The sequence below is a fragment of the Balearica regulorum genome, chromosome 4 (assembly GCF_011004875.1).
Source record: "Balearica regulorum gibbericeps isolate bBalReg1 chromosome 4, bBalReg1.pri, whole genome shotgun sequence".
Classification (NCBI taxonomy): domain Eukaryota; kingdom Metazoa; phylum Chordata; class Aves; order Gruiformes; family Gruidae; genus Balearica; species Balearica regulorum.
In genome coordinates, this window is record NC_046187.1 from 6,416,655 (window position 1) to 6,443,121 (window position 26,467).

The window sequence follows — 26,467 nt, forward strand, 5'->3', positions numbered from 1 at the left end:
TATTTATCTATGTAAAAACTTCGTAATCTAATCTCTCAAGTAATTTTAAAAAAAAATAAACCTAGGAGTTTCTGTATGCTATATTGGAGAATCTGCATATGAGGGATTCTGTTAAAAACTATAAGGAGAATCTTTATTTGAAGATTCCTTGGATATTTTTTTCCATATATAGAAGGAATGTAATAAATTTCTTTGCACTTTGATCTCAGATTGTTAAACAGGGTCTCACAGCTAATTCATTACTGGACAGAGGCATGCAGCTTACAGGATCAACATCTAAGTAAGTTGAATACTGCATAATGTTATTAGCATATTTTTTTTAAGAGTAGGATTTTCCTGATACTCACGTTAAATATTTTTGCTTTTGCTAGCCCTTCCAAAATCGGATTCGTAGCGGTAGTTTTCAGTACAGATCTATTTTAGAACAAGTTATTCTATTATAGTATGTTTAGTGTTGGTCAAAAAGAAGGTACACCATGAAAACATAGAATTATTTCACTCATACATTTTCAAGATTATGAATTGCAGCTTAATTTAATTTGGGAGGTGCTTATGGCAAGTGTCTATTGCATTGTCAGAAGCTGAACTTGAATCTGGGGAAGGACCTTGCCTGGGGATTCTATTTGTGTACTTTCTAAGTGATGTGGTTGAAGAAACCTGCCATTTTATGCATTTTATGAAGAATTAAAATAATACCAGGGTGCTTTCGTATTTCCTTGCAAACCTAGATTATTAATATGTATTTGATTTGTTTAGTACACCTTATACTCCTTTGGAAAAGAAGTCTGCAGAAAATACAGATGATGAAACAATAACAGAAGAATGGACGTTGGATCATCCCGTCTTCCAGACACGGACAACGGCAATAGTAGAAGTAAAAGGAACTGTAGATGTAGTTCTGACTCCTCTTGTAGCAGAGGCACTGGATAGGTAATTAATTTTACTTCTGCTATTGCAGTGTGAACTGGTTATGCTAAAATTGCCTAAAATCAAAGTTATTTTGTGCAGCAAAGGTTTAGATAAAAGGATTGAATAACATGACTGATGGAACAGTAGGGCCTTGTACCCAGTGAATGTAATTCGGCATTTCCTGTGAAGAAGCTGGAAGAATGTTATGCTGACCTGGGAAGTGCCCTTTATGTCTGTCAGTGCTTTGTTCTTCTGTCTGTAGTGTTAATTAAACATTATCGATGGTGTGTCATGTGAAACTGGAAGTTTGAATGGTCTGTTGTGGGCTTCTTTCCTCTCACAGGTACATAGAAGCAATGGTGCATTGCGCTAGCTCTCGACACCCAGCAGCAATCGTTGATGATCTGCACTGCAAAGTTCTTCGAGATGCTGTACAGAACAGCAAAACCAGCTTCTCAGAAAACGTAAGAAAGGGAATGAAAGATGCACAAAGATTTGAAAGAATATTGTTTTCTATACTTGACATAGAAAAAGTTTTAATTGAATTCAGTGTTTTGAGACATAGTAGCTAAATGCTATATTAATTTGGAGTACATCTTTATTTTTACCTTGTGTTTAACGTATGTATGGTTTATAATCAACTGTTATATACTGTCTTTCAGTGACCAGAAATCTCTTATAGGATTGAAGTTCTTCTGCTTTGAACAGTCTAATCAGTAGCTACCATAATTTGCATGAGATCTTGTGTTCTGTCCTTAGAAATTACTATAACTGATATTCTTTTGTGTTATATTCATATCAGCAATACATCATTTATTCTTCTACAACAGTTAGAGTCTCTGTGAGGTAGAGGAAAGTTCAAACTAAGCTGTGAAAGTGCTTGTTTTCTTTGCAGTTAATCTGATACCTTAAAAAATTAATTTAGCTTGAAAAGAATTGTATGGTAGTTCTACAGAATTAGGAGTTCTTTCTGTCCAAGTTAATGACCATATCTATGTTTAGTGTCCATTACACTGTGAAGTCTAAGAAATCACAAATTATTTACTTCATGATAAGTTGATCTATATAACTTATATATGTAGAACTCAAACTTTTAGCTGAAACCTGGTCATTAGAAAGTTAATTGCAGAATGGCATTGCTACCCTTATAGATCTAAACCTACCGTATCTGTAAGTGCTACAGTCCATGTTCTAGAAATTGTGGTATTATGCTTTAAATGAAATCAGAATCTCTAGCTGCTTTAGCACTAAATACTATCCTGTTACTCTTTAGCTTAGCAGCTCTAAGTTTCAGTGAGAATAAATTATTTTTCCCCCTCCCTCCAAGTTATCTTCAAAGCAGGATATTAGAGGAACAAAAATAGACACTGCCACTACAGGAACAACAAACCAGGGACCAGCACAGACCAATCTGTCACTTAAGCAAGATAATGTGACAATTAAAGGTCTTCAGGCCAACGTTACTGTACCAAAGGTAACAACTTTTTGTTTAGCTTATTAGTAGATATGTGCCTCACAAATTCTCCTTATTTTGCATCCCTGTTAGTTCCCCAAAGGCTTAAGTGAAGCTGTGTATTTGTGCTAGGTAACTAATGTTTGAACAAGATAGACTGTTTTGGAGCAGCTCAACTTCATTATAGTAAATGTGCAAGTTAAATCACCACCACTATAGAGATAACCCGACTGCCATGCCTTTAAATTATATTTTTACATCTTCTAGATCTATTTCTCTTTTATTTTTTTTTATTTTACTGAGAAGTGTAAGACAAGATTGTGTCAGAAATTAGTGATGTATACTTAACGTTTTTCTAAATTTCTCTGCTCTCTGGGGGAATTTTACATATAGGTGAACCTGTGTTTACTACAAGCATCTGTTGATGAATCCCCAGGGGTTTCGTCTGGCAAAACTGTGACTCACGTTTCATTAGTAGCTTTGTGTTTTGATAGAATTGCCACGCAAGTTCGTATGAATAGGTAAGAATAATACGTATCGCTATTTGTGGCTCGCTCTTGTTAAGCTAGTCAAAAGCCTTACGGTGATGCTAATTTTTTTCAGTTCTGAAGAGTATTTGAAAAAGTTTTCATGACTGAGTTAAGCAACCAATGTGTCTTCTATGTTTTATAAATTAACATCTAATATCTAATTAGAATTGCAGTTTCTTTAAGAAGTGGAGGAACTCTTCAGGAACAATTTTGGAACTTCAGTTTTAACTCGTTCTTGCTTATATTTCATGCAGGATAAAATTAAATTTTTCAATATTTTTCTACCAAAGCATCTGCATCTTCTGTGTTACAAAGAATTCTTTTTAACACTGCTATGCCAATGTGACTTAACAAGAAATATTCAAATGAAATATGTCTATCTGAGATTTGCTTAATTGTTTGTTTTTTCTCCCTTATATTCAAAGAGGTATAGTTGAGGAGACTTCAAACAATGCAGAAACCGGGAGGAATTCTGTCACATTTGATCGTTACATCCAAACCAGTAAAATGCAGCCCCAGTCTTCTGGGTCACTGAGATCCAATGCTGGAGCAGAAAAAGGAAAAGAAATTGCTGCTAAATTGAACATCCATCGCGTTCATGGACAACTAAGAGGCCTTGATACAACAGGTAAGCCTTTTTTTATGTTGTAGACATGTCAGTTTTCATAGAGGATAGGTATAATGTGCCTGTTGTACTGTCAATTTCAGTGTGACAGGCTGTAGATTTTTAAGGATAGTGACTATAAAACTGGAAGTGAAATCTATCCAATTGTCTTCCTTCTTGTTTGCGTGAAGGAAATTTCTTCAAGAGGCTATGAATTAAATTTAGCTGCTATAACTCCAGATCCTGGTAAAGATGACCAAAAGTAGAGGCAGGTTTTTTCAAAACTGGTTCAATTTTGGTGGAATCTATACCAGTTAGTGCTGTGTTTTACTTGGTCCTATTAAGAATAGGAATCTATAGGACATGAGGAAGTGCTCTGTGAAACAAGTATGATGAAAAAACACACAATAAACAAAAAAAAACCCCTCATCCCAAATCCCACCACTGTGCAAAGATGAATGAGCAAAGGAAATTGGAGGAAAACAAAAGCAGTAAGAGAACATTAAAATAGTTAACTCCATTTTTACTTAGTTATGGGTAGAATCTTAGCAGTAGTGTCCTGTGTTAGGTATGCTGCAGGCATTCAAGAAGGCCAATTGATTTTTGATTTCTAACCAAGAGACCTCATTATCTTCTATTTAAAAAAAATTGAGAAATGCCTTTCTAGGGATCTTAGCATTTCACGTATACTTCAAAAGTGATTGCTGTTTTAAGTTGGGAGCAGAGAGTGAGGATTGAAAGGGATATGAATTGACTCAGCGTGGGTTTTTTTCCCAGATATTTGACATTTAACTCTATGTGTGAGTTAATAGGCAATAGGTATAAAATTGTTTAAAATGTTCCTTTAGAAATGTCACTAGAAGAAAGGATTTGTATTTAAGCTACATCCTGACATCAGAGAAATCAAGGTGGCATAGTGCCCTCCTGGATATTAGACAGCAAAGATTATGATGAATTAAAACCTGCTTGAGTATGTATTTTTTTAGGAATCAGTGAGACTTAGTGCTTTACGTCCTCCCAACGCAGACATAGACATGCTTCCAACCGAGAAGCAATCTTTGAATTAAAATTAGAACTTTATTTCTAAGCGTCCTTCAAGTATGCTGTAGTTAATACCAAGTGTGTTTCTACTAAAACATATTATTCAAGAGCACTGTCGATATCACTGTCACTTGTTGCTATTGAACCATAGATATTTATTAGGAAGAGTTTGGGTTTTTTGGTAAAGTAATTTCAGGCCAGGTGCCAGTTTCAGATAAAAATCTGAAGACCTTGTTTGTATGTATGTCTTTGGAACCATGACCCTACAAAAAGATGAAGGTGGCAGATGTGTTAGGATTGGGAATGTCTCGAAGATTTAACTTTGTGTTTCTTGGTCCCTGTTTTTCCGAGCTTAAAAATTACCCTGTCCATATTAACATACCAGGAGGAAGATTTTTAGACTTTATAAACTATGCTTCTTTTTTTCCTTGCTCATACTTTGATTTTTATTTTTTTCGCTCTCTTCTCTCCTCTCCCCCTACCCCTCTAAACTTCAGAGAGCTATTTGAAGATGTAAAGTTTTTTCATTTTGTAACAAACCACTCTAAACTTCAGAGAGCTATTTGAAGATGTAAAGTTTTTTCATTTTGTAACAAAATGGTAAATATGTTTGTTTTCACAGATATTGGAACTTGTGCAATAACAGCGATTCCTTTTGGGAAATCAAAAGTTCTTTTTACTTTGGAGGAGTTGGATGAGTTTACTTTTGTGGATGAAACAGATCAACAAGCTGTTCCAGATGTAACTCGAATTGGTCCTAGTCAGGAGAAGTGGGGTTGGATAATGTTTGAGTGTGGAATTGAAAATTTAACTATAAAAGGTAAAGCTTATGTAGACTTTAATATTTTGCTTTATGAAACTGCTAACAATTCTGTTAGCAATTATGTGATTAGAAATTGCTGAGTATAGATGATACTAAATTGTACATGTCTATGGTAGATAAATCATATCACATAGACTATAAAGTAAAGGAACTTTTAGTAATCAGTACCACTTATAACAGTATATGAAATAATTCTATATAAATCAGTTTGGGCAGTTTCTGAATTTAAAATGAAGGTAGAAATTGATGCTTTCACTGAGCACTTAAATAACCTTGCAATCATACCCACAGTGTCTCCTGATAGGGTCAGAGTTTTGCTTTGCGGGGAGAAAGCTAGCTTGAAAAAGAGGAAAAAAACTAGCCTATATGTATTTTCTGGAATTTAAGTTACTTTTTTCAGGGAATAGTGTTTAAAAAGTTTTCATGTGAGTACTCTTTGTCTACTTGGAACAAACTATCAGAAGCTCTACAACCAGCTGTTAATTGTTGTATGGAAATTGTAGTGATAAATGATTGTGTAAAATGGTAATGCACCTTATTTAACCAAAATCATATGTATTCCTCCTCTTAAGTTGCATATCTTTTCAATGGGACATAACTTACAGAAATTTATGTGTGGCAAACATTTTGCAGTCTTGATGTGTGTGCTTTCCTAGGAGGAAGACAATCTGGAGCAGTATTGTATAATACGTTTGGAGTCATGGGTAAATCAAGAGACACAGAGAGAGGTGGATTGCTTGCATCAAATAACTCCTCAGATTCTCCAACTGGTAGTGGTTATAATACCGATGTGTCTGATGATAACCTTCCTTGTGATAGAATAAGTCCCTCTTCAGATATTAATGGAAATTCAGTTTCAGATGAGCAGGTATGTACATACAACGTAGAAATGATCGGTCTTGGGTTGTTTTTTTTTTTGAAAGTGATTAACATTCATAATAAGAAATTGCCAATTTAACAGATGTCTTGTTGTGCCAACTGAATTCATACTGTCTGCTTGCACACTAAGCTTCCAGCTTTTGGCAAGGTCTCTTGGGAGAGTTGATGGGCACCAGCTTTCAGTATAATCATTTTGGAAAACATTTCACTTCTTTGACTTTGTTTCCTTTTTTAAGGATGAAGGGGTTGAATCTGATGATCTGAAAAAAGATATACCCTTGATACCTCCTCCCCCTGACTCTTGCAGCATGAAGCTAACGATCAAAGAAATTTGGTTTAGTTTTGCAGCCCCTACCAATGTGCGCTCTCCAGCCCATATATTTTCAAGGTATAATTTTACCTGATTTAAAAGAAAGAAAATGACAATTTTGCTTTGATAAATTGCAGTTGTGTTTGGTAGATTCTGAATGTAATTTAAATAATTTTTGAAGCTTCTCTGCAAGTTTTGGATTTTATATCACAGTAATTTTTGCTTCAATTTTTTATTGTCAGCATTTATATGGAAATGTTGCTAGCAAATTTTTAGTTAGATATGATTAAAAGAAGAAAAGAAAGATAAACAAACCAACCAACAACAATTGTCCAGTGAGACTGAAATGTGTGAAGGAAAAAGGCAGGGGAGGGTATTCCTTTTGAGTAGGAGAGATGCTAGGGAAGAGAACCACTCAGTGCTTTTGGTATTCAACTGGTGCTTAACCTGTGATCTTACTGCCATTGCAGTATAAAGTTCAAGATAAATGTTTCTAAGATAGTTTTTCAATTTGTGTTTGTAGAACAAGCCAAATATTCTTATCTGTCAATAGTTTAAGCTTGGTATATAGCTAGAAAATACTCTGTTTTTTCTAATACTCTTGCCTCAGCCCTTCAGCAAAACTCCTTCATGATGTGTTGTGTAACAGTTAATGTGGGCTTCAGTCAGTGATGAGAATTTCAAACTGTATGATTTCAGTAGGGAATACAAATGGGAAAAGGAGGAAATAACAGTAGCAAGAGTGGATGGAATCCATGAGTGTGTGAGTGAGTAAAACAAAACCTGCCTTAGGTACTTTTGGCCAACATTCACTTTCTGAGCAATAAATCTGTGTTTGTTGCTTTGTAACATTGTCCTGTCATATTCCACCTAGTTGAATGTAATTCATAACAGCATTAGAAAATCTTGCTAATTGCTGCTGCAGAATGTGAACACCTAGTTCTTTTTATTTTTCTCAATAGGCAGCTGAACCTCCTGAGTACTGCAACGCCTGCAGTTGGTGCTTGGCTTGTTCCCATTGATCAAGTGAAATCATCATTAAATAAACTAGAAACTGAAGGAACCCTGCGAATCTGTGCTGTTATGGGTTGCATTATGACAGAAGCTTTAGAGGTAAATGACCTTTATAAAATCAATAGGCATATCAGAACAGAGCAGTATAACACTTTTTTAAACATACATATATTTGTTTGGGATTCTGGATATTTTCACTGATAAACTTATAGCATCACTTATGAGCCTTTACTTCCAGAATTGGTCACAACAGCTCACTACCTGTGCTTTTTGTACAGAATCTAAATTTCAGTGGGAAAAAAAAATCAGCTGTTAGTAGTGAGGAAGTTTTATACTTCTTACAGGAGTACATCTCCAGATAAAATAACTGGAGATTCTACCTTTTGAAAGGGAAGAGTAAGAAATATGGCTGTAGGCTGTGCTATATTTTATGAAATATAAAACTGTGTTGAATTACAAAATTATGAAATATTCAGGGTATCTTTTTGGGAGCGTTTTTGTGTTCCTGCAGTGTATTGACTCATTGTGTTTATGGGACCTGTTTGCTAGAGGAAGGGAGGACAAGCGTAGTGAGGGTGAAACATTCTAGCAAGAGATGCAAAATAGACTATTTTTTTTTTTTTGTTGAAAACCAGGATTGGTAGAGCTTTAATGACAAATTGGGTGTTACTGTTATTTGCTAAGGAGCTTTCTTATGTGCAAGAGTGTTTACTTAGCACCATCTAGTGGGAAGATTGAAGTGATAATCGTTGTTGAGATCCTGTCTTGCAATGTGTCAGGCTAGTTTTCTGCTCTACTCCAAAAATGATCCTTTGCAGCAGTCTTTTATTGCTACCTCCCTTCCTATTTCTTTTCCTACCCTTTTACTAGCATTAAACCGAATTAGAAAAGTGTCTGTTTTTCTCTAACCAGGAATAAACAGTTTTTTTTAAATCTCACCTAGCTGTGCATATATGTTTATTAGTCCAGAGATAACTTTACAAAGTCTGCGATTTGATTCCAGCCTTCTGTCTTATTACTTCATATAAATAATCAAGTATGATTTTTCACGTACCACTATTTAAAATAAGGTAGGTTGTGGCATATCTTTGTTGCAGAAGTTCGAAATAGGATTAGAAGTTTGTGATGTGATAGGTGAAATCTTGTAGTTCATGCGTGTGTTCTTGTTTGCAAGTATGTTCATATGTGAAAAATTGTTACATTTTAATCTAGAATAAGAGTGTGCACTTTCCTCTGAGAAGCAAGTACAACAGGCTTACCAAAGTGGCTCGTTTCTTGCAAGAAAATCCTTCTTGTTTGCTGTGTAATATATTGCACCATTACCTTCATCAAGCAAATTACTCCGTTATTGAGGATGCCACCATGGTGAGTTAACCTGTGAAAATGGAAATAACTCAGCATGTTAGTTCCAAATGTACAAGTTCTAATGTCTTAAATTAGGTAACAGTTTAAGGAAAGATAACAAACAAGAAAATAAAACCTAAACTCGTATATATCCTTAAATTGGTAAGTAGATATGGCTTCTCTCACTTCATTTTCTTTCAATCTGCTGTTTTTGTTGTGGCCTGTGTACATGCATAATTTTCATTGAGCTATTTTCATCAAACAAAAAGGCATGTCTTTAAAATTGTTAATGGCCTTTTTATCAGATTTCATTTTTCTTCAGGATTACAGTGAAGCAGTAAAATTTTGCATCTGTAGTTTTAAAATTGAATAAATTTCAATTATTAAGGCAAGTGCATGCACTGATTAGCTTATTCCAAATTCTTTCCTTGAGAACTAGTTTTCATGTCTCCTTAGAAATACTTGGATAATGCAGACAGTTTAAGAAAAGAGCTAGAATTGTGGAAACTTTAAGGCTTAAGAATCTAATCTTTTTCTCGGTGGCTTTAGAATGTAAATGTCTGGATTTGTAGTGGTAAATAATTGTTTGAACAAACATATTGGGCATAAGGAGGAGTGTGTGTTCCTGATTTTGTATAATTTTCATAATCCAGTTCCATGGCTGTCAGATTTAAACACTACATTTTTCAACATATTCAGCTGACAGCCTAGTGATCAGAAATAGCACAATTTGTGGCAGAAATACCACTGTTTGATTTGTGGTCAAAATAAGAAGCTGCTTTTTTCTTTAGCACGATTCAGTAACGTAATCAAAACAATCTCTGTATTTTGTATTAGATTTATATTTTTAAAATACTGCTTACCAACAATGGAAAAAAACCCTCATGTTTTTAATTTCTTCTGTTTATACAGTCAGTCTAGTACTGGTATGAATTTTAATCCGTACTTCAGAGCCTTATAATTACTTCAGTACTTCTAGTTTCATATTTAATAAACCTGTTTCCTGTTGTTTATTTTTAGCCCCATGGGCTCGATCCTCAGATCATGTAAATTAATGTATTTACTGTGTTCAGTGAAGCTATAATTTTTATCTGTTAGAAGCATGGCTTCTTAGTCTTCCGAATGGATGTTGTGTGGTGCCAGCATGTTTCTGTCATAAGCCTCTTGAGCACAAAGATTTAAGGGAATTCTGACTTCCTCCCCCCCCCAGTTTCCTTTAAAATGCTGTGATCTGCATTTTTAATTTCTATTTTTTTAAGAGTGATGGCCTTCCTGCCTTAGTAACCTTAAAGAAAGGTCTAGTTGCCTTAGCAAGGCAATGGATGAAGTTCATTGTGGTGACCCCAGCTTTTAAAGGAGTCAGCTTACACAGACCAGCTCAGCCAGTGAAACTGCAGACAAATGCCTGCCACGAGCACGAGGATGGACTGGGATTAGACAACGGAGGGGGTCTTCAGAGTGACACAAGTGCTGATGGAGCAGAGTTTGAATTCGATGCAGGTATTTTTGTGTTCTTCTGTCCCCATAAAAATTCATAGGGACAAGTAGCTCCTCTCAGAGCATTTGTATCTTTAGTTTTAATGCTTGAATATTCTTCTTCTTCTTCGTTAGAATAATCAAGCTTCTTGTTTAGAATCATCTTCATTTTGAAGCTGCTGCTGCCAATTATAATTCTAGTATTATAACGATAATTACTAGTTTGGGGAAAAATAAAACAGGAGACTTTTCTTTCTTCACATGCTTTGTCTTGTTATCTACCGCACAAAATACACCAATTATTTGCTAGTTTGGAATTAGGATTTTGTTGTGCAGCTTCTGACCTTAGTTAAGAATTGTAACATGCATTTCTATGAAGTCTCCCAGGAATAGCTTTGGACTTACCTTCTTATTTGTTTTCGGTGAAGGCATATTTTCATATTTATTTTTCCTTGTTTTTACAACTTCGTATGTGGTAGATTTCTGTTTCCAGTTTACACATTCCCAATTTAACATATGCTACTGATTTAGCTTTGTACTTGGTGCAAAGCTGACTTAAGAATGACAGAAAGGAAGGGCATAAATAAACACATGTTTTCGGAACGCTCTTTTTTTGCTGTCTTGAGTTGACTTTGTTATTGTTGGTAGCATCTGTGTACAGTGTTCTCATTAATACAATGTTTATGTTTTTCTTATCTCAAGTAACAAGTAACACTGAGGAAAAAAGAATTTTAAAAAAATCAGGAGAATAATCTGCTTTTACTTAAAAACTAGGCAAATATTATCAAATTAACTAGAGCGAAACCAGAGATGTTTGTATGTGAAACTTGTATGTAATCATACAGTACGATGGAAATTTTTCTCTCCTCTGAAATATCTGCTTTGGTTGAGCAGAAACAGACTATTAGAACCAGTGAAGTATTTTAATTTTTTTCTGCTGTGTATATTATTCTATTTTTCACCAAGAATTTTGGAAGTGGCAATTTTGCTGCCTTGTATGCATTTACTTATGGATGGAATTCATGCAAATGTGAGCATCTTAAATCAAAAAACGATCAACCACAGTAGAGTAAGCAAAAGAGAGTGAAATTTGGCGACTTTCTTTTGCATCTGTAACACAGAGCAACAGTTGTATGACATTAGAAGCCAGTAGGCCTGTGTCTGAGGTTTTCTTATTTGTCTTAAAAATCCCTAGACAGCAGTGTGTAGGTGTGTGTCAGAATTTGGAAGTTCATGACTGCTTGTAAATAAATGTACCTAAAAATAAATATTCTTGGTTCCCCATATACCTACAAATAAGAAAAATTGTTTTCTTGATTCCAGCTACTGTCAGTGAGCACACAATGCTCTTAGAAGGGACAGCTAATCGTCCTCCACCTGCTGGTGGCTCTTCTGGGCCTGTAACTGGTGCTGAGATCATGAGGAAATTATCCAAGACTCACACTCACAGCGATTCTGTTCTGAAAATAAAGGTAAGTTGCTAGTGCCATGCATGAGGGGAAAGTGGTTTGTGGCTGGCCTGTTAAGAAGCAATTCTGTAGGGTGCAGATGAATAAATACTTGTCTGAAAAGTAACTGTAATGCATGGACGGTATGCTCCTTACCTTATAAAAGTGATGCTTGATTGGTTGGTCTATATTCTGTATCTGTTCTTTATGGGTTTTTTTTGCTGATTAACTTCAGAGCCGTGCTTAAAAAACATATATATGTGCATTAGCACCTTCATGCACAATACCTATATGGCATATAACCTCACCCAAATGAAGTGCTCCTTGTCCAGAAGTTTGCAGGAATGAGAATTTTGTAGTTACTGTGTTCCGATCTCATATACAGACCAAACATCGCTTCCTTTTTGCAGTTCACACAGTATTTCATCAGTTTCTTTGTTTTCTCCACAAGGGTATACATCCGTATCATTCCTTAAGCTACACTAGTGGAGATACAGCTACAGATTCACCGGTGCATGTTGGCCGTTCTGGAATGGCAGTCAAAGAAAGTCCAAGAAAAGAGAGTCTGCTCAGCTATCTTACTGGGAGTTTTCCTAGCCTGCATAATCTTTTGGAAGGAACTCCTCAAAGAAGTACAACTGCAGTTAAAAGTAGTTCTTTAACAAGAACAGGTATGATCTAAGCTAAAGGGAGGGGAAAGGAGGATTGATTTTATTTTAATGATTTAGAAAAGGTACTATGTTTTCACTATGAGTTATCATTTCTGTTTAAGAACCCACCTCTCTCCCCCCAGATAAGAATCCTAGTTTTTAATAGCAGTTCCTAGACATCACTGCACCATACAATTTCCTAGAAACAAACAAGAAGTACGTCAGCTTGGGAAAAAAAAATGACAACTAACAAAATAAAATATTTTCCTTTTATGTAGCCTTACTGCTTTTTGAGTATAATACATGATTACTTAAGTGAGTCTTTTTGAATAAATAAGGAAATGAAGTGATCACTCTGACATTTTTTCTTGACCTTGTAAGAAGCTCAAAAATGGACTAAAACTAACGTTCCAGTAGCTTAGTTTGTGTATAATAATTTGCAGATTTTCAGTAAAGGTCTTTTGAACAAATGTGACTTGTAGAAGTTTGAAAAACATACATTGAAATTTTTATGTTCTGTGTTATTGTTCAGTGTACATTGTTATAATTTATATAAAGAAAAAACAGATAAGTTTGATACTGTATTTTCTCTAAAACTTCTCTCCTTTGCTGTCAGGGAATGAAATATTATTCAGAAAAAAAGGTATTTTGTTTCCTAATGACTCCTTTCCTCTAATTAATAGTAGAGATGAACCAACGTAAAGAGACTTGTAGTGCAACATCCAATAGTGTCATAGTATAACTTCTGCTAGCAGCTGTAGTGCTACTTGACACATAGTTTATGGGAATAAACCGTGAGGACTTGGCTTACTTTTATAGTAAATATGTAGTGTCAGTAAACTTATGCTGTGTTCCTGGTTTTTTTCTGACTTTACTACATCAAATGCTGAAGCTTTTGATTTATCTGTATAGGAAATACTGTGGCCACAGACATGTTATCTGAACATCCTTTGCTGTCTGAACCATCTTCTGTGAGTTTCTATAACTGGATGTCGAATGCTGTGGGCAACAGAGGAAGTGTAGTGCAAGAAAGTCCGGCCACCAAATCTGGACACAACAGTCTTCCAACAGGTATTGCTAATTACAGCTGAACCTGAGAGATGATTCTGGGTTGGCTGTTTCTGTGCTTACAAACAATATTCTTTCTGAAAGTAATTGAGCAAGTGACTTAAGTTCAACAGCTGTAAATACTACTTGTGGGATTTCTCAGCAAACCGGAACATGAACAAATGTGATTTAAGCAAAACTGTTGTTTTCGTTTCCCTCACCCTGACTCCAAAAATTTAGCGTTTTCTTACATTTGGAACTGTAAATGTAGCTTTCAAAACAATGTGTAGTTGCCAAAAACTAAGCTGTAAAATCTTCCTCAGTTGCAGAGTTCCTTGCATTTTGTTAGTTATTTTTAATCTAATTTGCATATACTCTTTTTGTAATAAAGATTTTGTACATTGGAATCCTTACTTTTTCTCAGTTCAATTCTGAGACTAAACATAAACATCTATTTTGACAGTAACATTCTCTGGGGATGGGAAGTGATCAACTGGTGTAAGGGAATGGGGAAAAGAAAATATACATTACTGAAAGTCATAAGTGTATTAAACAAACAGATATGTGACAACTTATTGCAGCTTATTTATTATTCCTATAAGCCTGTCATTATTCATAATCCTCAAATGTGTGTATCTTAATCTTCTTTTTTGCTAACACTAAATTTGAATGTTTCTTCTATTAATAGTCTTTCAACCATAATATGTTCATCTTAAGCAATAATAAGTTGTTTTAATTTGGCTTTAATATTGAACAAATAGTCTGATCTACAAAACATCTTTTTGCTGTACATCTTGCTTAACTGGTGTGGCTTCTCTGTAAATTGGAATGTGTTTCTCTGCAGAAAGAAGCATAGGGTAGAAGTATTGCTTTCAATATTTTTTTTTTTTTCCAGAAAAAGCTGTATTTTTCTTATTGAAACTGCAGGAAAGTGGCTGTCCATAGTCATTTGTAGAAAGACCATACAAAGACTAATCTATAGAGATCTAGTTAGTAGATCTTGTGTTGGGACTAATAAAACCCAGAAGCTTAAAGCACGTTGACAGCTAAAAGCAAGTATCTGCAACTGTGGATAATCTTTGCTTTTTTGTTGATGGTATAGGCTACTCGGCCTATAAACTATTTCAGTTTAAACTGGAGTTAAGTACCCTATAGAATGCAATACAGACAAAAGACCTTGGGAAGGAGAGCAAAAAGAAGGAAATATTTTTGTGCTTGCCAAATATGACTCGGACTATCTCTATTTAGTAACTGTTTCAGCAATATCATACTGTTTCTTTGTCCTGAATGCCACTTTTGTGAGGCTATAGACCTGACTAGGACTCTGACTTTCCGTGGATATGGCATGTGTTTCTACATAATTAACCTTGCTGAATGAATAGAGTTGGTGGTGGTAAAATTTGCTGTGGTGTTAGTGTTCCATGGGTATTTATTTTTTAGGTGTGGCACCCAATCTTCCTACAATACCTTCTGCTTCAGACTTCAACACAGTTTTGTCTAGTGACCAGAACACCCTGGATGGCACGCACTCACAGCACAGCACCAGTCAGGATGACATTGCAGGTGTAGAAGAGGGGAATCAGGGGTTTCCTGCTGTCCAGCTAGCAGATGCACAGGTAGGGGTGATTTGCTGATGTATTTAGGGAGTTCTGTAGGGAAAAGCTAGTTACTACTCGAAAAATAAACTTACAACGATGAAAATGCTATCCTGTTTTTGTACATGTTTCTTATGTGTTCCTGCATAAAGACGAGAGGCTGAAGAAACCTCTGAGGTGTCCATTAACAAACTTTGAGAGGTGATTGATAGAGCATTGTCTTATAACTTCAAAGAACACATTGGAGCATTTATGAGAGCAGCCTGGTTCTCTGGAGTACTTTTTACTGGCGCGAACATGCAGAAACCTTGCTCCTGTAGCTAAGCATTCAGTGCCAGCTTGCTGCATAGTCAATCTTTTTACTCTAAGTCCATCAAGCTTCTCCTTTTATATCCACCTTCTTTTCTGGTTTACAGTACTGTCAATAAAACTTAAGTGTTCTATGTTATGTAGCTGATGATGTAAATATTGTAGATGAACAAATGATGGAGCAAGTATGTAGGAATAATCTAGACAACAAGAAGTAAATCAGTGGGTTTTGTTTTGTAGGTTGTTTTCAAACCTCTTCTAAGTTACACGGGAATTCAGTCTCAGGATGCAATGCCGCTCTGCTACAGAATGTACTTTGGAGAATACCTTTCATTCTCAGGAACTTTAGACTGTCTAAGAGCAGATATTGTTGATTCAGATACAGCAAAGGAAAGAAAAAGCAAACGAGCTCGAAGGTATGTTGTGAGGTATTTGAAAATGTGTATATTGGTTAAAGAACAGAAATTAGGATTTTTATGTGAAGACATAGAATTTTCCAAAGCACTTCCATAGAATAAAGAGCAGTCCTTTATTTTTTTTAATCTTATCTGTTTGCTCTTCCTGTTACAATATTTATTTTATCTTCCTGTGGAATAATTTGGAAACTTTTAAGTATTTAAACCTCAGCTACTTTTGAAAATCAGAGATTGGGGAAGGGAGAACTGGTGAGAATAATAGTGGGGGAAATTTGAGAGGCTCTTAAATGCTGTTTTGTAACTAATCCTGTAAGTGAGGCTGTTACATTCAGTGTAAATGCTGAATCACCCCACCGCTGATTTTGGGCAAAGCTTTAGGTTGTGATGGAAAGATTGCATGCCTGAACTGAATGATTACTGTCTTAGTAGCACGCAGTATGAAAGTATAAAACTTCATTTTGTTTTATATTTAGAACTATGGTAAGATGATGATATTCTAAGGGAAATAAAAGGTTGGATTCACTGAATTAGATGTAGCACTGTGCAGAAAAGTATTTGACTCCCATAAAAAGAAACAAAGAAGTAACTTGTACCTTTTCTTTCCTTAGGCAAGGAGCTGTCAATCTTCCTCCGCTTGAATTCAAACCAGCTTTGATGTTAGAAACTTTCAGTATTAGTGCGGTTGTAATGGAGAAATCCATGTGCACACCTCACAACTCCACCAACGCCCTTTCTTTTCATGACTTGAATAAACGCTATTATAATACTTTTCACTGTAACTTTACAATTTCTTGCCAGTCCATAAGCCAGCACGTAGATATGGCACTAGTTCGTCTCATTCATCAGTTCAGTACAATGATTGATGATATCAAAGCCACCCAGACGGACATCAAACTTAGCAGATATACAGCTGGATCAGCCTCTCCGACACCTACTTTTAAAACCCGCAAACACAGAGACTTCCGCTCTTCTGATTTCAGCCGAAGCTCTCGAGGAAGTCTTAACGGAGGTAACAGAGTGAACAACACCAAGAACAAAAGAACAAACAATGAGAACAATAAAAAAGAGTCTCGAAACAAGAATTCCTTGGGGCGGTCAGAAAGAAGAACTTCTAAAGTCTCCAGGAAAGGTTCAAAAGATGTAGTTGACCACATGACTATTCATATGGATGACTCTGACTCTATTACCGTATCGGAACAGAGCGAACCTTCTGCTGAGTGCTGGCAAAACATGTATAAACTATTGAACTTCTATTCACTCATTTCCGATCCAACCGGGATTTTAGAAAAGTCTTCTGAAACTTTCGGGCCAACAGGTAAACTAGTTCATGAGTCCAAATAATTGAGAACGTGTGCTATTGCTCAAGTGTATTCTTCTAAAGCTTGACCATAAGGTGGTTTTTGAAAGTTGCCCACCCCATCTACCTTTGATGAGAGGGACAAGTGGTGAGGACTGTGGGGGAGCTTGTAATTAGTTCACCAAGATGGTGTACAGAAGAAAAAAATTCTTTTCCTGGCTTTATAGTATGCTTTGATTCTTTCAATCCTAGATTTAGTCAGAAATGTGTGAATTGATTAGTTTTAAATTCAGTCCCTTAATATTCTTGTGCAGCTCTGTTAATCTAGATTTGCAGTGGGTGTGGGACTATGTTAAAAAGTTAAATCTTCTGGTTACTTGTGTACAGAGTAGATTGAGTTTGTTCCTCCCTAGGTGCTATTTTGTGTTCAAGTGGCTAATGGAAATGTTATATATTATAATTCTGTGAAAATACTAAGCACATACATAAGCAATCCAGAAGGAAATAATTTCTGCCCTGGGAATGACTGAGTAAGAAAAAACAAACAAACCCCAACTGTGAACCTACCTTTGAAAGAAGAAAAGGTGAAATACTAATTTTGGTAAAGTCCAGCACAGTTTATAGGTGTTTGGGCCATAATTTCACTCAAAGCTTTGAGATCTGGGCTGATCATTGTGCTTTCTTTGCAATGTATTTTAGCACAGCAGAGTAAATTTGAGAGCTGATTTAGAATCGTTCTTTTTGTTGGTGAACTTAGGCCACTGTAAATATGCAGGGGATACTAGTTAAGCATATTGTCTTTGGATATATTTTTAACTAAAGAATGAAAAACTGAGAAAGTGTCAAACAGAGGGCAATATCTTTCATGCACAGAATATCATATCCACAGCTATGATGTCTGCACAAAATGTAAATTTTCTTACATTGTTTTTGTGCTCTTCAGTATTGAAAAGGAAAACTTGCTCATCCAAAACTAAATTATAAGAAGCTTTGACTGTGAAATGATCAAAAAAGAAACAGGACAATTGGAAACTGTCAGAGTTTTTTTATTGTATAACAATAAAACCACATAAGTATGAATATTTATGTAATGTACTTAGGAATATATCTATGAATAATAATGAAATCATGTCACTCGTCATTGTCCCTTTTGTGTCCTGGATTTGGTTCAGTTGCAGCGTTATTGGAGTAGAATAAACAAGGCCCGGATAATTTGCTTAAAATGTTGGCTTGATGTGCAAGATAAGTGATCCTCAGTTTCAAATTCAAATATAAATCAGGTGTGTCAAGGATTTCTTGTAAAGTATCCTTAAATAAGTCATTTGTTTTTTCGTAGGTGTGCGAAGCCCGACTGAACCTGCTTGTAGAGTGGTGTTTGAGAACGAACAGGATAACGGCAGAGACGCACAGAGGAAGCGCAGCTTGGTGACTTCGGAGCCTCAGCACGTGACTCTCATTGTCTTCGGTATAGGGATGGTGAATCGAACCCACCTGGAGGCAGACATTGGTGGTCTAACGATGGAATCTGAACTGAAGAGAATCCATGGCAGTTTCACCTTGAAAGAAAAAATGAAAGGTGGGATAAGCTAAACTGTACTCTAATTAAATTCAGTGGCAGCTGTACATGTTGATGTGCTTGCGCATACCTATACCAATATGTATGTAGGTGCATGTGTAATTTGTTTGTAAATAGAGGTATTTTATGTCCATGTGGATAGTATAATAACATTCAACAAGTTCTTTTAAAAACTATTACTAGGATGGTAAAAGATTTTAAATGGATGTGGGATTTTTCAGAAAATGCTGTGAAGAAAATTATTTTAAGATGGTCACTCCTTTCATTTGCAAAAGCTTTCTTCTTGTCAAAATTTAAATTTGATATTACTTAATTACTTAATGTGACTACTAAAACTGTAATTTTTCAATTATTTTCTTGCTGCTGTATTTTTGAAAGCAGTAGGAAGTATTTTACTGAATGAAATGCTGTTAAGTATCTTTTTTCTTAAAGATGTACTGCATCAAAAGATGACTGAGACATGTGCCACTGCTCACATCGGAGGTGTCAATATTGTCCTGCTGGAGGGAATCACCCCAAATATCCAGTAAGTATGAAGCCTGACAGTTTAAAATTGTTGAAGTGCATAGAAGTGATATCAGTTGTGTGACAATAAAGATATGTGGCCTAATACATAGAAAACATTGCTGGTATGTTTTTAGGGAGAATTTGTGAAGTCAGAGTTTGGTGGTAACCATGCAGCTGTTGCAGAATTGGGCCTGAGTTTGATTCCTAAAGCTAATGATTGCGTGTGCCTGTTGACAGGAGCCTTTTCTAGGAAAGACATATCTGAGTAAGCTGAGAAGGAATATGGTGAATATATTTTTCAGTTAGGTTTGAGTCTAGGGCACCCAATCGCACAAGTCTTAGAGAAATATGAATACTCCTGTTACTTTGTGTTTCTAGTAAAAGATAGTTGTAAATTCAGAACTGATTGTAGGATCACAGTGTAAATAGGTAAGTGACAGGACTGAAAAATTGTAGGTGCCTTTCTTGTAAAAAGAAAGAAATTAAACTTCATGCAATCAGAACTTTCTGCACTGATTTTATTCCATGTGGTCTACGTGCAGAAACTTTATTACATCGTGTGTATTGTTTCTCTTATGCTTCTATTTGCTTTTTGAAGCTTATAGGTTCCACTAAACCATACAAGATTTTTAGGGAGTACTTAACCTACCGATGCTGATTATTCCCATTTAAGATCTATATTGTTTCTTTAATGGATTTCTTTTTTTAACTCCTCTACTGCATGATTCTTTCTGTTATTTTTACAGTTGTAATATCCATTCTCCACCCTTTAGATAATTGCTGCAACTTGGCGTAGGTGGGGGGAAGAATCGCTTTTTGTGCATGAACATCTTGAATGATTCGCTCAGCATCCACATTGTTTTCTTTTTTTTGCCAGGTTCACAAACTCAAAAAAAGGCATGCATTATTTTTCTTTGTTTCTAGTTGAACTTTCTTCTGTTTGAGTTGCAAAACAACAGTCGAACTACAATGCTTTGTAACGTACATCATCCTCAAGCAGATTGAGTGTTAGCTGGGTAACCCTCAGTATGTGATCTGGTTTTAGAATATTAATGTTGTAGAAAAGGGGCTAAATAATGTGACATGAGTCTCTCTTCTTTTAATTCCTGTTTACTTTGGAAGATGCTATATAAAACTTAAAACATACAGAATTTTATTCATGTCCTCAGCTGAATTGCTCCCAATAAATGTGTTTCAGAAGGATAAATAAAATCTGACAGCCATGCAGGGTTTCTGAAGGTGACTGAGGTTCTTCATGTCTGTTTTATGTCCCAGTCTTACTGAGCTTCTATATAGGGGAGGGTACAAAAGGAAAAGGGGGAAATAATTATAAATCTTTAACAGCAGCAGCAAACAACAAACCTGAAAAAACCCCAAACCTTCAGCTTGGTAAATTTGAAAGTAAGTGTCATATTGTGGGTTACAAGTAATTAACTGACTAATTTTGCATGAATGTTTATTCTTTATTTGCTTTGTTTTTGTTTTTCTTGCTTTCTCTTCAATCTTCATCTGTAGACTGGAGGATTTTCCTACATCTCCTACAAGTACAGCCAAACAAGAGTTTCTGTATGTCATATTATTATGTTTAATAGTCTTGCAATTAACTCTGTGTTGTGTAGCTAGTAGCTGCATTCCTATTGTGTGATTGTGTAGGCAGATGTTGCTTGAATACATTTTAGTTTAACATCTAATGTTACCTAGATAAGCATTTAATGTAGCCTGCTAAATATCTGTCAAAACAAGCCCTTGCAAATGTTAACAATCTAGCTTTAGGGGCAGGTATTGGGTCACTACTGTAATGCTAGAATGGTTTTACTGTCTGTTAAGTTCTTTAGATCTACTTCTATGCTTATTTTAATGAGGTGAAATAATGCTGATAAACATGAAGGAATGGACAGGTTAGATTTGCTTTGAACTTGGTAAGGAACTGCTGTGCTTGGAGTGACAGTACCTGTTGTGATTTCAGCATGAACAGGACCATTCCTTTTGTCTGTCTTTACCTCCCTGCTGGGTTTAATTATTAGGCATGCTGACCAGGTTACGCCAGGACAAAATGCTTTCCTTAAAACTATGCCTGTGCATCTACTGCTAACGAAGGTGACCCTCTTCATGTCCCCCAGATCCGTATGTGTGAATGTAGGTCTTTTCTCTCACAAAATATGCAAAGTTGCTTTCTTACTTCCTGACGCTAAAGTCCAGAGGGTCTCACTGGAGTAGTGGTCGCGGTGGGAAATGGTACACTGGCAACCTAGAAGCTCTGTTAGACAATGACACTGCAGTACTCTGAGAAGTAAAGTTATGTAGCCAAAAATTGTTAGGCTTTTCTTCCCCCCCCAGCATTATTCTGAGCATGGGTTTCTTTTGCTGCTTTAAACCACCAGTGCGTATCTTTTAGAAGGACTTAGTACAACTGCTGTTTGTTACAGCATTTGTGTATATTCAGTGTTGTGATAATACCGGATTAACTTTAAAATGTCCTTATAGGTGGTAGCTCTGTAAGGAGAGGTGACGGACTGTAAAACTGCAAGTGATGTAAAGAAAAAAGATAAGCAGTTATTGAGCTTTTTTGTTCCTTTTTGTCTGGTAGCAGCATTAAACCAGCAAAAGAAAGTACTTTTTTTCTATAGTGCATCACTGAACGGTTGAATTCATTGCCATATGATGTGTACAACAAAAGTATAAATGATTTAAAGGATTGAACAAATCCATGTAGGATAGGTGGTGAGTCATGAACATAATATAGCTTCTGGCTCAAAAAGTAACCACCTGATGGCTGGAATTAAGAGAAGGATCACTTTATGTCCCAAGTATGTGCTGCTGCCTGAAGTTTCATTTGACTCAGTGTGGTAGTTCTTGTGTTTGTTACAGGCCTTCTGCTGACATTGTTCTTCCTCTTTTAATATTCCCAAAAATCTGTTAGGTTGAGCAGTGGCCTTGTAGCCAGTTCTGTAGTGGGACAAAAACTTTGTTCACAAGTTTGTCTGGAGAGTAATTATTGATGGAATTGATGTGAGAACATAGAATTACTTCTGAATGCATTACTGGTATATAACTTCAATATTGATTAATGATTTTAATAGTATTCAACCAGATCAGTTATAGGCATATCACCATGGGTAAGCAAACTGCAGATGCATAGTGTAGTGCTCATTCCAAATAAATGTATAGCCACACAGTTGTTCTGCATTTCATTCCCTCATGGAAGTAGGCTTTTTGTAGACCAGAGAAGTGACGTGAAATTCATGCGTTGCATGAAATGTGGAAATACTTTAGCAGAGAAACACAGTTAATCTTGCTGAAATCTGATTCTCCTGTGACAGCTATATTGGTGTATTTATTTTCAGGAAGTGCTTAAAATAATATGAATTCATGTGGTCAGAATTGATTGTAAATTCAGTACAGACTTCAACTCCAACTACACTTACTTGTAATTTCTACACAAAGATAGGTTGAGACTAAATTGTCTGGTACAGGTCAGGAAGAGATCTTGCAACTTCCACTAAGTAGAAAGTTGTTCTTGTGGTGCTTGAATAGCTAATGTAGTAGTATTTTGTGTTATAGATCAGGGGGAAATGTATTCCTGATTGGCTTCACAATAGTTCAGTCAGAATGGTAGCAGGAAGAGAGTGGGAAATAAGCAAACATTAACACAGGAATAATCACAGGTGGTTTTTTTTCTTTTAAAGAGGTGGATTTAAATAAGTCTGCCCTTTTCTTAAGTAATGTTTATTTGTATAATGGTTTTTTTTAAATACTTATGAAGGAGGAAACAAATCTTAATTCACATTTGTGTAAATTCTTCAAATATTTTGAAATCATGTCTACTTGACGGTCTACCCTAAAATATTAATCCATAACTGCTTTAGGTCACTTGCAGCTCTTACGTAGCCATGAAAACGTTTCTAGAGCTTCAGTAAATTAATCTGCTGTTGATAGGCCTGCGGTTGCATTATAGTGTGTTGTATTTCTTCATTATCAGCAGAAGGATGATGTCTTCTTTTTTTTTTTTTTTTTTTTTTTAATTTCCACACGTGGGTTGCTTTGGGCTAGCTGGTATTTTAACATCAGAATAAGGAGCCCTGTGTTAGGGCTTCACAGAAGGAACATTACTTACGGAGTAGAATTCATAGAACACTGCAGCTTTCACCATGAAACCAAACTGTCTACAGAACAATTTAAATCATGATACAAAAGTATTTTAGTTATGCTCCATAAAATTTAGTATTTGAGAAACTTTCATTGAATGTTGCGATTTTATAGAGTCTATTTTTCAGACATTTTAGCTAATGTACTGCATCTTCACAACTATATGTCTTTCTCCTGAGGCGTAATATTCTGTGCTGGCTACATAATATACTCCATTGGGTAACCCTCCAGTAATTGACCTTAGATGAGAAACATAAAGGTGTTACCTCATGTATCTTTTTTAATAGGAGCTTAGTGAATTCTGATATGCCAAAATTTCATTCTGACATCAAAAACTGTCAGCTTTGTGCAGTTTTATTTTTATCTTGGGTAACCATTGTGAACTGTATCCTCCTGAACATTAAAATAAAGTTTAGACTTCAGATTTTGGAATAGTATGTGTCAGTTGAATGTCACTATTAATTCACAAGCCCATTTATCACTTGCTCTGTATTTATTGCTAAGTGAGTATTTCCTCCATTGACCTTTTTGGATGCCAAAATCAGATTTTACTAAGTCTTCATATGAAAAGGATGATTCAAGGCAATTTGTGAAAAGCAGTTAAAATGGAAGGCTCTTATTTGTTTCTATGTGTGAAAATTTGTCTGTGTATGTGCAGCTTAGTGTGCATAAACTCAAACAATCTTACATTTTGCAAGAATAACAGTTTAACAGGTATTTTTGCAATGCATGACTTAGAGTTCTCTGTAGTGTAGTTGTTTGTGGCATGTAGTGCATCCGTGTGTGTAAAGTGAAAGACAAAGGAATGTGTATGTAGTTGATAAACAAAATCATTTACATGGATACTTTAAAATTCAGCTAACACTTAAAACCCCATTTTGACATAAAACTGTAACTGTTTTGAAAGACGTGCAAATAAATCCCATTTCCTTTCCTGTTAGAACGGTCGTGAAATGCAGTATTGCCAAATCCCAGGCCCTGTACAGTGCCCAGAGAGGGTTGAAAACAAACAACGCTGCTGTGGTCAAAGTTGGAGCCATCAGCATCAACATTCCTCAGCACCCTGCCACGCTGCACAGCATGATGGTGCGCAGTTCTCACCAGCTGTCCAAGCAGATTTCAGATCTCATCAGGCAACCGTCGACTGCGTAAGTGCTCTTTGCACGGCGCTTCCGAATGCCGCTGGTTGCCATCCAGTTATGGCTTGTGCCACTTGGAACGTATGTGGGAGAGTAGGGCTAGTCTTATATCGTGTCAGAATAACCAAAAGTATTTTCTGATGTTTGTTGTGGTAAATAGGCCCCAGCCCACCAAAGAAGATGTTGTGACTCCTTTGCCCTCTGAGAAGACTCCAACAAGTATTAATCAAACACCTGTTGAAACAAATGAATTTCCACAGCTGCCAGAAGGCTTAGAAAAGAAGCCAATAGTTCTTAAATTCAGTGCCATGATAGATGGTATAGCTATTGGAGCAGCACTCTTGCCCTCTCTAAAGGCTGAATATAAGATGGGAAGAATGAGGAGTCATGGAATGACAGGTATCAGTTCTCTGAAACTTTAAAAACATTATGGCTTTAATTCGGCATTGCTAGAAGCATCCAAGAGGACTCGATGTTTCTGTTGAATTAGAGCTTTGAATCTGTTGCTATTGGCTTATTTTTTTTTAATGTGGACTTCAGTCTGATGGGGCCATACAGAGAATTTACACTGTTGTTATACACAATTGCCAGCGGCAAAATACAAGAGCAGATGAAGCCATGTATATGTTCATATACAGCTCCATCTCAGGAAGCTTCCCTCTGACTGCTACCATCAGTTTATGCTCCTTGATTAATTAAATTCTGATTCATAGGGCTACTTGAGAATACTTTTATAGGGCCTCAATACAGATGAGGTGGTTTGTATGTCTCCCTTCTCTATCTAATTACAGAGAAATCTTCATTTGCTTTAAAAAATTAAGAAAACCTACAATCATACGGATGCATATTTATAGCTCTAGAGGTCTGTGCACTTCAATAACGTTTTAAAGATTTTACTTTTTTCAAAAATTCCAAAAGTGGTCTTAAATTTAAGGATAAATAAAGGATTGTTTTGCCAATTTATACCTCTTCTTTCCCCGTCGTCTTTTTACAGGTGCCCAAACTAGATTTAATTTTGAGCTTCCAAGTCATAGATTGCGCTTCACTTCAAAAGTCTCTGCTACTGACATGTCTACCATTCCTCCTTCGGCGAGTCTCAACCTTCCTCCTGTCACTATGTCTGGCAAATACATCATGGAAGAACATGATACTTACTCAGACCAAATTTGGAGCATAGATGAGCTACCTGCTAAGCAAGGCTACTATCTACAGGGGAACTACTTACGTTGTGTGGCTGAAGTAGGTGTTGAAGATGATAGTCATCTTTGATAACTTGTTATTTCTATTCTGTTATGTTTCTGTGTGTGCATCTTCATGTTATTTTAATAATCTGCCTACTCAAGAACTCTCAGGTCTACAGCTTGGTCCAAATATAGCATTTGTAATTGCGTGGCACTGAAATAAAACTTACTTAGTCCTTGGTCTGATGAACAGCCAACATATTAAGCAGTCAAGACCACTATATTGGAGGATTTTGAATATATCATTTTCTGCAAATAAATAAGGAAAACTTGTTTAGAAACTTTTTTTGGAATGACAGTATTTCTCATCAGTGGAGTAGACAAAAGCATATTATGCTGATGATTCAAAGGGTAATTTTAAACTGAAAACTTATGTTAACACATCAGATAATGTGTATTTTGCAAAAAAATACAAAAAAGTAAAAACAATTTTATTGTTTTATAACTGTTTTATTTGTTTATTATTAGACAGCTCCATAGGTAGAAGCTATATATAACCTTAGTAAAGGATATAAAATTTTCTGTTTGACACAGTACGTTCTACTCAAAGTTCTATTTGCGTACCAATTTCCAGTTAGTTGTCACAGAAGTGATGCTGCTTAAAAGAAACCTATCTGGTGGGGAAGACTGAGGCTTTTCTACTAACTGTATTTCTTTAGTCATAAAAATAGTCTAGCGTGTTTGTAATTGAGACTTCTGATGTTTGCATGTTT

The 26,467-nt window shown here is 35.9% G+C and overlaps 1 protein-coding gene across 12 annotated transcripts in view; it reads left to right on the forward strand.

The window, feature by feature from the left end:
* Positions 1 to 26,467, forward strand: part of BLTP1 (bridge-like lipid transfer protein family member 1) — a 114,713-nt gene that overhangs the window by 49,726 nt on the left and 38,520 nt on the right. For 9 of the 12 annotated variants that reach the window (XM_075751092.1, XM_075751080.1, XM_075751085.1 and 6 more), the window contains exons 29-52: positions 210 to 280; positions 757 to 930; positions 1,253 to 1,373; positions 2,237 to 2,383; positions 2,756 to 2,883; positions 3,318 to 3,520; positions 5,160 to 5,357; positions 6,017 to 6,228; positions 6,476 to 6,627; positions 7,512 to 7,662; positions 8,776 to 8,928; positions 10,167 to 10,407; positions 11,707 to 11,855; positions 12,283 to 12,502; positions 13,394 to 13,552; positions 14,969 to 15,144; positions 15,673 to 15,848; positions 16,457 to 17,163; positions 18,482 to 18,721; positions 19,154 to 19,247; positions 20,744 to 20,794; positions 24,316 to 24,522; positions 24,674 to 24,912; positions 25,508 to 25,752. In XM_075751092.1, the coding sequence (XP_075607207.1) occupies positions 210 to 280; positions 757 to 930; positions 1,253 to 1,373; positions 2,237 to 2,383; positions 2,756 to 2,883; positions 3,318 to 3,520; positions 5,160 to 5,357; positions 6,017 to 6,228; positions 6,476 to 6,627; positions 7,512 to 7,662; positions 8,776 to 8,928; positions 10,167 to 10,407; positions 11,707 to 11,855; positions 12,283 to 12,502; positions 13,394 to 13,552; positions 14,969 to 15,144; positions 15,673 to 15,848; positions 16,457 to 17,163; positions 18,482 to 18,721; positions 19,154 to 19,247; positions 20,744 to 20,794; positions 24,316 to 24,522; positions 24,674 to 24,912; positions 25,508 to 25,752 (4,614 nt within the window). The remainder of the gene's footprint in view (positions 1 to 209; positions 281 to 756; positions 931 to 1,252; positions 1,374 to 2,236; positions 2,384 to 2,755; positions 2,884 to 3,317; positions 3,521 to 5,159; positions 5,358 to 6,016; positions 6,229 to 6,475; positions 6,628 to 7,511; positions 7,663 to 8,775; positions 8,929 to 10,166; positions 10,408 to 11,706; positions 11,856 to 12,282; positions 12,503 to 13,393; positions 13,553 to 14,968; positions 15,145 to 15,672; positions 15,849 to 16,456; positions 17,164 to 18,481; positions 18,722 to 19,153; positions 19,248 to 20,743; positions 20,795 to 24,315; positions 24,523 to 24,673; positions 24,913 to 25,507; positions 25,753 to 26,467) is intronic. The other 3 variants (XM_075751081.1, XM_075751089.1, XM_075751082.1) reach the window with 2 other exon arrangements.